The sequence below is a fragment of the Oncorhynchus kisutch genome, linkage group LG30, assembly GCF_002021735.2.
Source record: "Oncorhynchus kisutch isolate 150728-3 linkage group LG30, Okis_V2, whole genome shotgun sequence".
Taxonomy (NCBI): Eukaryota; Metazoa; Chordata; class Actinopteri; order Salmoniformes; family Salmonidae; genus Oncorhynchus; species Oncorhynchus kisutch.
In genome coordinates, this window is record NC_034203.2 from 35,578,041 (window position 1) to 35,591,825 (window position 13,785).

At 39.5% G+C, this 13,785-nt stretch overlaps 1 protein-coding gene across 1 annotated transcript; it reads right to left on the reverse strand.

Moving 5' to 3' along the window:
- Positions 1-696: 696 nt before the first annotated feature.
- map2k2b (mitogen-activated protein kinase kinase 2b) lies at positions 697-6,157 on the reverse strand. The gene is made up of 12 exons (XM_020466665.2): positions 5,288-6,157; positions 4,969-5,179; positions 4,407-4,463; positions 4,206-4,295; positions 3,961-4,038; positions 3,326-3,377; positions 3,069-3,193; positions 2,761-2,980; positions 2,617-2,669; positions 2,373-2,434; positions 2,102-2,147; positions 697-1,891 (listed from the first exon to the last, which is right to left on the reverse strand). The coding sequence occupies exons 1-12, from the start codon at positions 5,380-5,382 to the stop codon at positions 1,781-1,783; spliced, it is 1,200 nt and encodes a 399-aa protein (XP_020322254.1). The 5' UTR covers positions 5,383-6,157; the 3' UTR covers positions 697-1,780.
- Between the last annotated feature and the right edge of the window lie 7,628 nt (positions 6,158-13,785).

Consider the following 13,785-nt stretch of genomic DNA (forward strand, 5'->3'; position numbering starts at 1 on the left):
CTGCAGTTATTGACATTGAGGTTACTGTTCCCACCGAGTGAATCGTAATTGAAAAGCTAAATAAGAAACACAAAAGAATATCTTCTTGAAACAGATGAAATGTAGATGTTGATCATACTCAGGAAACTGAAATAGGTCTTGCTCAACTTTCCGGATTTCCTGACTTGGGGGGGGGGGCATATTTCTGCATAACCTCTCTGCTCAAAAGGATTCCAATGTTAAAGCAACCCAAAACAAGAAAAGGCATTTAGGGGAAGTTGCAGCAGGTAGATAGACATGTCAAAACCCAAACATTTGGTGCCAACATGGTGACCTGTGAAGACTGTTAACTCACACAGAGCTCGGCTAGGAAGCATGTGTACATTAAGCTTCTGACCAGAGCAATCTTTCACTTTATAAATTATGTCTGCTCTTCCTGGAGAATGAAGCTCCTCGATGACATCCCGTTGATACTGTGGATTACAACAGTCAGACAACAAGGGGATGGCGATGCAGGCTTATGTTACAGTATGATAGCTGAATCTGACAATGAGGGGTTGGCCCAACCCAACCAGTGAAGCAATCCTGATTACAGTTGTAACTGAGGGTTTGTTTCTGACATGGTTAGTAGTGCTGAGCGATTAGTGCCGAGGTCGGTTCAGTTATTCATTTTGATGTTTGAAAAAATTGAATGCACGCTGAAATAAGGATTCACAATGATTTTAGAGGGTTTTTTAATAGAAATTCCAAAGTCTAAAATAGTGAACATTCAATTGCCAAAACCTTGAAAATATTCCATTGTCTGTCAGGTCCACATTGGGTAGACATCAATAGAAAGGGTCAATTCCAATAAAATAAAACATTTTAGTTTTTATCTGATTACTTGACTTTAAGGAATGAAAAATAATAGTAATCATCTCTGCTCTAGCAGTAGCAGTCCGCCAGGTCATCTAATGTTATCTATGTGCTCCCTATACTGGTTTTAGTCATCCGATTTAGCTAGCCTGCCTATGTTGCCTATACTGGAGAGCTTTCTGCTGAAAACATTTGACTAGTTCTTCAAAGTAGATAACTAACAGCGTCTGTCCCTCTCGTCATTGCGTTGTGTACATTCCTCTCTCATGATGCAGCCAGTGTGTACATAACGTAGCAGGCGTGAAAGTGGATCTGTACAGAGATCTGTATTTAATGTTGAGATGCTCATGTCACCGTCCGAATAACAGGAATCATCCCAAAGGCGTGAAGGCAGGTGACAAGCTTAGGTCCAAAACAAGCCCAAAGAAACACATTGGGCTTATTTTGGACATATTTTGGCGAGTGACGCCTCTCGCTTCGCCACTTCCTCCCTGATACGTCTCTGTCCGAGACGGAAAAAACAGACGCAACGGATTAAGGTCATTGTAGTTAATTACCACGTTTCTGCGTTGAACTAGGTTTAATATTTTCTTAATGAAAACTACAACTCCCTTCAGCCCAGCATCCCACATACTGTAGTTCTTGACTTGATTTCTCGTGAGAAACAGTGATTTGAGCTCACAAAAAAAAAAGAGCGTCAATTAGTTGTTTAATAACAAAAACATTTTTTTACTAAATGTTTGTTAATCGCTCAGCACTAATGGTTAGAGAAGAGTGACTGAATGGAGGCTTTAGGGCCAGTTCATACTTGGATCACCTGAAGGAGGAGAGGTGGCTGACAAAAAAGTGTGTGTGTGTGTGTGAGATATATATATGTGCTGCATGTCTATGTGTGCCCGTTAGTCTGTATGTGTTCAGGCCGCTGCATGTCTGTTTGAGTGTGTGCTTAGTCTGCAGTGCGTGTGGGAGTGCTGGGTTGGTTCAGCCCCATGGTTTTACAGAGCCAGCCAGCGAAGTCCATCTCCTCTACCTCCGAGCGCTTGATAAAAGTGTGGTTCTGAAACAAACACAAGAGACACATGGCTCAGTACAAAGATACATCTGTGATTCAGCTAATCATGTACTGTGACATATCGATCATGTCTATCTCTTTAGTTATTATAACCATTAGCTAAGCAGCCAACAGCAAGGGCCTGGAATCCAATATGGCTCGCTTTTCTGTCAAAGGGCTAGCCTTTCTCTCTTCAGTCCAAAGGCTAACACTCACCATCAGCATCTTCAGGTCCGCCCGGTCTGCTGGGTTCTTGATGAGACTGAGGAAGCACAAGAAAGTCCCAGTAATTTCATTTTTTAATTTTTTATCTGAGATAGTGAGATCTTCTTGAACTGCAAGGTTGGTTAAGGGCTTGTTAGTGAGCATTTCACAGTAAAGTCTACACTTGTTGTATTCAGCGCATGTGGCAAATAAAGTTGGATTTGATCTAATTATTAAACCAAGGCATTGTATTCATAAATCATTCATACTGAAGGGAACTCACCATCTGGTCACAAAGTCCTGGAAATCAGATGTGAATACTCCATGAGGCAGCTTGGGGGGAGGCTGTAACAAAAATCATGATCAATAACGAGCCCATCTATACACCATGCCATGGCTATAACAGTAGTTTGGTCATGTTCTATTCTAGCTTCCATTCCATGACAATCATTTGCATTCTTCTATCTATCTATCTATGGCCATGGGGGGGGGGGGGGGGGGGGGGGGTAATCCTCAGCAGTGTTCACCTCGTTGACGATGTAGTCCAGCAGCTCAAAGATGGCCATTGCAGGACCGTGGCCTGATTAACAGTAAAACATTATTGAGATCAGTACAAATATGTAAATGATCGCTATCTGCGAAAGAGGCTGTGGGTGTGTGTGTGTTCTGACCGCTGGCAGGTCTGCCCCCGGGGGGTCTGGGTCGGGGAGAGGTGCTGCTGTGCATTTCTCCCTCGGTCCCATCCATGATGGGTCGGCCAAAGATGGCCTCCAGCTCCTTAGCGTCAGGCGGGGGGATGGGATACCGGCCGATAGACAGCTCCACCAGAGACAGCCCCATGCTCCACACATCAGACTGGACAGAGTAGTGGGTGCCCTGCAATCTCTCCGGCTGTTGGTTAGAGACAGAGATAGATGGCTTACACACGCACGTACTCTCTCACACAAACACACAAGCAAACAGAATCAGGGGTACTCACCGACATGTAGGAACGTGTTCCCACGAAGGAGTTGGCCATGGAGTCTATCAGCTGGCCGCTCACCCCGAAGTCACAGAGCTTGATCTCCCCACGAGAGTTGACCAGGATATTAGAGGGCTTTACGTCTGGGGGACAGGAGGGTACATTAGACTCGGCAGGCATATTGCTAAAAACACACAGGCACAGAAGAAACGCAGTGAAAAATATATCTACCTATACACTGTACGTAAAATCAAATGCATAGCATCAATGTGTACCTCTGTGCATGATCTGGTGTTTCTCTCGTAGATACGCTAACCCTCTTAGAACCTGTGAAGATGATGTGAAAATGTTGCAGTTTTTGTCCAGTTTCAAGAGGACACTTGGAATTGTCAAACACTACATCTATCCTTTGGGAAACAATAGACATGCATTCATATGTAGCTAGCTATGGTTTGTTGTAGGGGTGTGCCGACATGGCCATTCTCGTATTCGTAGTTGCCAGTTGTAGCAGATGATACTCATGATCGAAAAGTGTTTTAATTTGCCCAAATAGATGTTGGCAAAATACCTGATCGGGTGAAATTATGAAGCGAGTGGATGGATAAATACACTATCCAATCAGAGCAGCAAGTTCAACGTAAAGCCCGCCCTTCTCTTTACATAAATGCAAACTAGCCAGTTGAATTACTTGGACCATGTAGAACCTTGCACAACTGAATGACATGAGAAAGATGCAGTCACCTGAAAATAACCACGGATAATTACAAAAAAAAATACTCTGATCATAATGGCATCAAAAATATTGCCCATATCCGTTACGATACTCGTTTTGTCCAACTACTAGGCACACACCTAGTTAAATAAAGGTTCAATAAAAATAATAAAACACCCCTAGTTTGATGATACTCACAGCGATGCTGACTTTCCCCAGGATCTCCTCAGGGATCCTCCTGGCCTCTTTCAGCACCTGGTCCAGAGAGCCCCCATCCTGCAGGAAGAGAGGAGAGCCACTCAGTCACAACCACCTGACATAAACACTTCACAGTATGACAAGGTCTGAGTCTACCTGCATTACAACTTTACCATCTCAACCCTACTCCCCAAAATTATTGAACATGCTCTTGAAAGACACCCTCTCTCACCCCCACCCTTTACCATGTGTTCCATGCAGATGCTGATCTCTCCATCGCTGTAGAAGGACCCGTAGAAACTAACAATGTAGGGAGAATTACACTCATGTAGCAACTGAGGGAGACCGAGAGAGGTGGGTTTAAACACATAAGGAATACTCGTTTAAGAATTTATTTGGTTTAAACATGATATTGATAATGCTAAATTAAATAACAAAAGTAGCACCTGTAGCTCTCTGATGATCTGGTTCCTGATGGCTGGCTTGATCTCCAGATGGATCAGCTGAGGGAGGATGAATGCAATACATACACACCAAAAATCAATATGTCTTTGTCTCATCACTAATGGCCATAAGTACGCTGGTTTTGCTGGTTCAAAATGGCCACCTTAATTGTTTTACTACCATTACAGTAATATGTGCCTAGTCTTTTCTCGTGAACAATTGTTATTACTGGATCACATCATAGGCAATAAAATATATATTTTTTAAATGTACAATTGATCCTTTTTACCCCCCATGGAGCAAATTAGGGTTAAAAGCCTTGCTCAAAAGGCACATAAACCGATTTGTTTTTACCTAGTTTGTGCCTAGTCTGATATCAACCCCTAACTGCTTCCCACCTGAAATGATCAGACAAGTCTGAACAATATGGTGACATATAAACCGTTAGAAAGTGCCCTCAGGCAAATATCCCATCAATCGGCTCACACCCACCCAATCCTTCCTGATCTAAGAAAAGGGTCTGGGGGTTGCTTTCAGACTGGCAACAGCATTCACGGCACTTACCTTTCTGGCCATGACGAGGCCTGAGGGTTTGTGGCACACCTTGTTGACCACGCCTCCGTTGCCGACACCCAACTCACAAATGCGGTGGAAGTCATCGTCTTTCAGTTCGCCCACCTTGGCCTTCTGGGTAAGGAAATTCTCCAGGCGCTTCTTCTGCTGCTCGTCCAGATCCAACTCCTCCAACTTCTTCTGTAGGGCTTCCAAGTTAGCACTGAGAGCGAAGGAGTAGGGAGAATTGGAGGTGAATTCTCCTATGAAAGTAGAGGTTGACTTGAATTTGAGTTTAACAGTAGCCAGCTGGCTAAGGAGTTACACTTACTCAGAGGCAGCTGCGATGGTTGTGGAGGTGGACAATCCTCCCTCACCAGCAGTGGGAGTGATGTTAAGGCGCACTGGTCTTTTTTTGGGGGCCATGTTTCGTTTTAGAGAATAACTTGCTAGATACCAGCGTTGAGTCTCTTGACCTCAACTTGCTGTGTCGCCAGAAGAGTGACTGAATGTTGTTGGCAGATCCAAAATGTCCCAGGCCTGCCTAGCCAATTAGCTCTCAAACTAGTCTGTGTGTCTATCGAATCAACAGGGGTGACAACTAGGTATTTTAGACCAGACTAGCTTACTAACGGTAGATGGCTGGATATGTTAGCTATGACTAGTTAGCTATAGTCAGTCACAGGAGGCAATAGCTAACGTTAGCAATAAACTGACTAGCAAGCTAACATTATGGAAACAAATAATTAGTTAGCTAGTAAGACACGTATGTTAAATTAATCACTTTACCTTCAAGTTGGGGTAAAGAATGAATCAACACAGCTAACTGTAGATAGCTAGTTACACAAGCAAAGGTTGGACCACAGCCATCACCACATTCCATACCAATAATGACGTTAATGCTTTAGCTAGGTATCCGTGCTAGCCATTCAAGCTAACAATCCCACTGTCCTTGCTTGTTGCTCCACTATCGTCTTCGCCCGTCTAGGCCTGGCAGAAACTTCAAAAGGAGCGGACCGTTGGGGCCAACAAGTTATTCGTGTCCTGAGATGTGAACCACAGACTGCACACAACGTCCCAGGATAAGAGTGGGGGTAGCGGCTAAGTTTGGCCCTCTTCGCGGTACTATCAGATGCTATTTGGTCCAGGAAGACAGAAAGTCTCGCGAGAAAACTTGTCTTTGCCGACGTTATGGCACACCTTTACACCTGGTGGTATGCAAAGATTTATATAGAAAACTGATAGGGGGCGCTGTGCTGAAGCCACTTCATCTTGGCAGTCCCCCACCGTTGTAAAAAATATTTTGTATTAATGTCTACATTCGTCTTTGCCACATTTATTCGATTAGACATCTTAATGCATACGTTTAAATTATTCGAGATAAACATACAAATACACACCAAAAAAATATAAAGCATATTTCCTTCAAGTATAATTTTGAGATTGCTAATGTTACTGTCCCCACTACAACAACAACAAATACTTAAATACATATAATTTTGTCCTTTTTTTTGTGAAATACTTTGTGAATACTTTGTGAAATACTGTAGAATAACATTCATTCCTATGATTTGATGAGTTTTAGTCACATGAACAGGGACACAGATGTAGTTGAACGGTACAGTGTCAAAAAGGGAAGTGAATGAAACAATAATACAAATAATAATAATATATACATATTTACAACTGTAACAATTATAAATGTCCATTGGAGGGTGAGTGCAGGGTAAATGTCCATTGAGGGAGCAGTGAGGACCCTTCAGGGACAAGACAAATTTCTATGGTTAAACTAATTTAATTGAATGGATTGAAGACGTATCCTTGTGGGGCCCCGTGTTGAGAATCAGTGTTGGGGTGGTAATGTTAACAACTTTCACCAACTGGGGATGGCCCGACAGGAAGTCCAGGACCCAGTTGCATATGGAGGAGTTCAGTTCCAGGGCTGTGAGCTTAGAGGGCACTATGGTATCAAAGGCTAAGCTGTAGTCAATTAACAGTATCCTCACATATGCATCCTTTTTGTCCAGGTTGGTAAGGGGAATGTGCAGTGCAATTGCGTCGTCTGGATCTGTCGAGGGGTAGGCGAAATGGAGAGGGTTGAGTGTCCCGAGGAGGGGATGTTATCGATCTTTGACTAGCCTCTTGAAGCACTTTATGATGAGTGCTAAGGGTCAGTAGTCATTCAGCTCAGTTACTTTCCCTTCTTGGGCACAGGGATGATAGTGGACATCATGAAGCAGATGGAATGAATGGCCTGAGGTAGAGAGAGATTGCACATTTCCGAAAACACAACAGATAATACAATAGAGACAGTAGATCTAGCTGGTCTGTCATAATATAATAGGGACAGTAGATCTAGCTGGTCTGTCATAATATAAGAGACACAGAGACAGCAGATCTAGCTGGTGTGTCATATTACAATAGAGACAGTAGATCTAGCTGGTCTGTCATAATACAATAGAGACAGTAGATCTAGCTGGTCTGTCATAACATAATAGAGACAGTAGATCTAGCTACTCTGTCATAATATAATATCGAAAGTAGATCTAGCTGGTCTGTCATAATATAATAGAGACAGTAGATATATCTGTTCTGTCATAATATAATAGAGACAGTAGATCTAGCTGGTCTGTCATAATACAATAGAGACAGTAGATCTAGCTGGTCTGTCATAATTTAATAGAGACAGTGGATATATCTGGTCTGTCATAATATAATAGAGACAGTAGATCAAGCTGGTATGTCATAATATAATAGAGACAGTAGATATATCTGGTCTGTCATAACATAATAGAGACAGTAGATCTAGCTAGTCTGTCATAATTTAATAGAGACAGTAGATCTAGCTGGTCTGTCATTATATAATAGAGACAGTAGATTTAGCTAGTCTGTCATAATTTAATTGACAAAGAAGATTGAGCTGGTCTGTCATAATATAATATAGACAGTAGATCTAGCTGGTCTGTCATAATATAATAGAGACAGTAGCTATATCTGGTCTGTCATAATACAATAGAGACAGTAGATCTAGCTGGTCTGTCATAATATAGTAGAGACAGTAGATCTAGCTGGTCTGTCATAATATAATAGAGACAGTAGATCTATCTGGTCTGTCATAATATAATAGAGACAGTAGATCTAGCTGGTCTGTCATAATACAATAGAGACAGTAGATCTAGCTGGTCTGTCATAATATAATAGAGACCGTAGAAATATCTGGTCTGTCATAATATAGTAGAGACAGTAGATCTAGCTGGTCTGTCATAATACAATAAAGACAGTAGATTTAGGTGGTCAGTCACAATATAATAGAGACAGTAGATCTAGCTGGTCTGTCATAACATAATAGAGACAGTAGATCTAGCTAGTCTGTCATAATTTAATTGACACAGAAGATTGAGCTGGTCTGTCATAATATAATATAGACAGTAGATCTAGCTGGTCTGTCATAATATAATAGAGACAGTAGAAATATCTGGTCTGTCATAATATAGTAGAGACAGTAGATCTAGCTGGTCTGTCATAATACAATAAAGACAGTAGATTTAGGTGGTCAGTCATAATATAATAGAGACAGTAGATTTAGCTGGTCAGTCATAATATAATAGAGACAGTAGATTTAGCTGGTCTGTCATAATATAGTAGAGACAGTAGAACTATCTGCTCTGTCGTAATATAATAGAGACAGTAGATCTAGCTGGTCTGTCATAATATAATAGAGACAGTAGATGTTGCTGGTCAGTCATAATATAATAGAGACAGTAGATCTAGCTGGTCTGTCATAATATAATAGAGACAGTAGATCTAGCTGGTCTGTCATAATATAATAGAGACAGTAGATCTAGCTGGTCTGTCATAAATAATAGAGACAGTAGATCTAGCTGGTCTGTCATTATATAATAGAGACAGTAGATCTAGCTGGTCTGTCATAATATAATAGAGACAGTAGATCTAGCTGGTCTGTCATAATATAATATAGACAGTAGATCTAGCTGGTCTGTCATAATATAATAGAGACAGTAGATCTAGCTGGTCTGTCATAATATAATAGAGACAGTAGATCTAGCTGGTCTGTCATAATATAATAGAGACAGTAGATCTAGCTGGTGTCATAATATAATAGAGACAGTAGATCTAGCTGGTCTGTCATAATATAATAGAGACAGTAGATCTAGCTGGTCTGTCATAATATAATAGAGACAGTAGATCTAGCTGGTCTGTCATAATATAATAGAGACAGTAGATCTAGCTGGTCTGTCATAATATAATAGAGACAGTAGATCTAGCTGGTCTGTCATAATATAATAGAGACAGTAGATCTAGCTGGTCTGTCATAATATAATAGAGACAGTAGATCTAGCTGGTCTGTCATAATATAATAGAGACAGTAGATCTAGCTGGTCTGTCATAATATAATAGAGACAGTAGATCTAGCTGGTCTGTCATTATATAATAGAGACAGTAGATCTAGCTGGTCTGTCATAATATAATGAGACAGTAGATCTAGCTGGTCTGTCATAATATAATAGAGACAGTAGATCTAGCTGGTCTGTCATAATATAATAGAGACAGTAGATCTAGCTGGTCTGTCATAATATAATAGAGACAGTAGATCTAGCTGGTCTGTCATAATATAATAGAGACAGTAGATCTAGCTGGTCTGTCATAATATAATAGAGACAGTAGATCTAGCTGGTCTGTCATAATATAATAGAGACAGTAGATCTAGCTGGTCTGTCATAATATAATAGAGACAGTAGATCTAGCTGGTCTGTCATAATATAATAGAGACAGTAGATCTAGCTGGTCTGTCATAATATAATAGAGACAGTAGATCTAGCTGGTCTGTCATAATATAATAGAGACAGTAGATCTAGCTGGTCTGTCATAATATAATAGAGACAGTAGATCTAGCTGGTCTGTCATAATATATAGAGACAGTAGATCTAGCTGGTCTGTCATAATATAATAGAGACAGTAGATCTAGCTGGTCTGTCATAATATAATAGAGACAGTAGATCTAGCTGGTCTGTCATAATATAATAGAGACAGTAGATCTAGCTGGTCTGTCATAATATAATAGAGACAGTAGATCTAGCTGGTCTGTCATAATATAATAGAGACAGTAGATCTAGCTGGTGTCATAATATAATAGAGACAGTAGATCTAGCTGGTCTGTCATAATATAATAGAGACAGTAGATCTAGCTGGTCTGTCATAATATAATAGAGACAGTAGATCTAGCTGGTCTGTCATAATATAATAGAGACAGTAGATCTAGCTGGTCTGTCATAATATAATAGAGACAGTAGATGTCTGCTGGTCATGTCATAATATAATAGAGACAGTAGATTAAGCTGGTCTGTCTAATAAAATAATAGAGACAGTAAGATCTAGCTGGTCTGTAAATTAATATAATAGAGACAGTAGGGATCTAGCTGGTCTGTCATAATACAATAGAGACAGTAAGCTCTAAGCTGGTCTGGCATAATATATAGAGACAGTAGATTCTTAGCTGGTCGTAAAATAAATAATAGAGACAGTAGATCTAGCTGGGGTCGTGGCCATTATATAATTAGAGACAGTAGATCTAGCTGGTCTGTCTAATACCATAAGAAGACAGTAGATCTAGCTGGTCCTGTTCATAATTAGCAATAGAGACAGTAGATCTAGCTTGTCGTCATTATATACATAGAGTACCGTGGATCTAGCTGGTCTGGCATAATATCAATAGAGACAGTAGGATCCTAGCTGGTCCTGTCATAATATAATAGATACAGTAAGATTAGCTGGTCAGTAAAATATATAATAGAGACCGTAGATTAGCTGGTCTAGTCATAAAATACAATAGAGACAGTAGATCTAGCTGGTCTGTCATTAATATAATAGAGACAGTAGATCTAGCTGGTCTGTCATTAAATACAATAGATGACAGTAGATCTAGCTGGTCTGTCATAATATAATAGAGACAGTAGATCTAGCTGGTCTGTCATAATATAATAGAGACAGTAGATCTAGCTGGTCTGTCATAATATAATAGAGACAGTAGATCTAGCTGGTCTGTCATAATATAATAGAGACAGTAGATCTAGCTGGTCTGTCATAATATAATAGAGACAGTAGATCTAGCTGGTCTGTCATAATATAATAGAGACAGTAGATCTAGCTGGTCTGTCATAATATAATAGAGACAGTAGATCTAGCTGGTCTGTCATAATATAATAGAGACAGTAGATCTAGCTGGTCTGTCATAATATAATAGAGACAGTAGATCTAGCTGGTCTGTCATAATATAATAGAGACAGTAGATCTAGCTGGTCTGTCATAATATAATAGAGACAGTAGATCTAGCTGGTCTGTCATAATATAATAGAGACAGTAGATCTAGCTGGTCTGTCATAATATAATAGAGACAGTAGATCTAGCTGGTCTGTCATAATATAATAGAGACAGTAGATCTAGCTGGTCTGTCATAATATAATAGAGACAGTAGATCTAGCTGGTCTGTCATAATATAATAGAGACAGTAGATCTAGCTGGTCTGTCATAATATAATAGAGACAGTAGATCTAGCTGGTCTGTCATAATATAATAGAGACAGTAGATCTAGCTGGTCTGTCATAATATAATAGAGACAGTAGATCTAGCTGGTCTGTCATAATATAATAGAGACAGTAGATCTAGCTGGTCTGTCATAATATAATAGAGACAGTAGATCTAGCTGGTCTGTCATAATATAATAGAGACAGTAGATCTAGCTGGTCTGTCATAATATAATAGAGACAGTAGATCTAGCTGGTCTGTCATAATATAATAGAGACAGTAGATCTAGCTGGTCTGTCATAATATAATAGAGACAGTAGATCTAGCTGGTCTGTCATAATATAATAGAGACAGTAGATCTAGCTGGTCTGTCATAATATAATAGAGACAGTAGATCTAGCTGGTCTGTCATAATATAATAGAGACAGTAGATCTAGCTGGTCTGTCATAATAAAGAGACAGTAGATCTAGCTGGTCTGTCATAATATAATAGAGACAGTAGATCTAGCTGGTCTGTCATAATATAATAGAGACAGTAGATCTAGCTGGTCTGTCATAATATAATAGAGACAGTAGATCTAGCTGGTCTGTCATAATATAATAGAGACAGTAGATCTAGCTGGTCTGTCATAATATAATAGAGACAGTAGATCTAGCTGGTCTGTCATAATATAATAGAGACAGTAGATCTAGCTGGTCTGTCATAATATAATAGAGACAGTAGATCTAGCTGGTCTGTCATAATATAATAGAGACAGTAGATCTAGCTGGTCTGTCATAATATAATAGAGACAGTAGATCTAGCTGGTCTGTCATAATATAATAGAGACAGTAGATCTAGCTGGTCTGTCATAATATAATAGAGACAGTAGATCTAGCTGGTCTGTCATAATATAATAGAGACAGTAGATCTAGCTGGTCTGTCATAATATAATAGAGACAGTAGATCTAGCTGGTCTGTCATAATATAATAGAGACAGTAGATCTAGCTGGTCTGTCATAATATAATAGAGACAGTAGATCTAGCTGGTCTGTCATAATATAATAGAGACAGTAGATCTAGCTGGTCTGTCATAATATAATAGAGACAGTAGATCTAGCTGGTCTGTCATAATATAATAGAGACAGTAGATCTAGCTGGTCTGTCATAATATAATAGAGACAGTAGATCTAGCTGGTCTGTCATAATATAATAGAGACAGTAGATCTAGCTGGTCTGTCATAATATAATAGAGACAGTAGATCTAGCTGGTCTGTCATAATATAATAGAGACAGTAGATCTAGCTGGTCTGTCATAATATAATAGAGACAGTAGATCTAGCTGGTCTGTCATAATATAATAGAGACAGTAGATCTAGCTGGTCTGTCATAATATAATAGAGACAGTAGATCTAGCTGGTCTGTCATAATATAATAGAGACAGTAGATCTAGCTGGTCTGTCATAATATAATAGAGACAGTAGATCTAGCTGGTCTGTCATAATATAATAGAGACAGTAGATCTAGCTGGTCTGTCATAATATAATAGAGACAGTAGATCTAGCTGGTCTGTCATAATATAATAGAGACAGTAGATCTAGCTGGTCTGTCATAATATAATAGAGACAGTAGATCTAGCTGGTCTGTCATAATATAATAGAGACAGTAGATCTAGCTGGTCTGTCATAATAATAGAGACAGTAGATCTAGCTGGTCTGTCATAATATAATAGAGACAGTAGATCTAGCTGGTCTGTCATAATATAATAGAGACAGTAGATCTAGCTGGTCTGTCATAATATAATAGAGACAGTAGATCTAGCTGGTCTGTCATAATATAATAGAGACAGTAGATCTAGCTGGTCTGTCATAATAATAGAGACAGTAGATCTAGCTGGTCTGTCATAATATAATAGAGACAGTAGATCTAGCTGGTCTGTCATAATATAATAGAGACAGTAGATCTAGCTGGTCTGTCATAATATAATAGAGACAGTAGATCTAGCTGGTCTGTCATAATATAATAGAGACAGTAGATCTAGCTGGTCTGTCATAATATAATAGAGACAGTAGATCTAGCTGGTCTGTCATAATAATAGAGACAGTAGATCTAGCTGGTCTGTCATATATATAATAGAGACAGTAGATCTAGCTGGTCTGTCATAATATATAGAGACAGTAGATCTAGCTGGTCTGTCATAATATAATAGAGACAGTAGATCTAGCTGGTCTGTCATAATATAATAGAGACAGTAGATCTAGCTGGTCTGTCATAATATAATAGAGACAGTAGATCTAGCTGGTCTG

Bases quoted from the DNA above. Each gene is read 5' to 3' on its own strand.
- map2k2b (XM_020466665.2), bottom strand. From the start codon at position 5,382: ATGGCCCCCAAAAAAAGACCAGTGCGCCTTAACATCACTCCCACTGCT. The intron at 5,180-5,287 runs GTAAGTGTAACT...CTTCGCTCTCAG, and splicing joins ACCATCGCAGCTGCCTCTGA to TGCTAACTTGGAAGCCCTAC. The intron at 2,148-2,372 runs GTGAGTTCCCTT...GTGCTTCCTCAG, and splicing joins CAGGACTTTGTGACCAGATG to TCTCATCAAGAACCCAGCAG.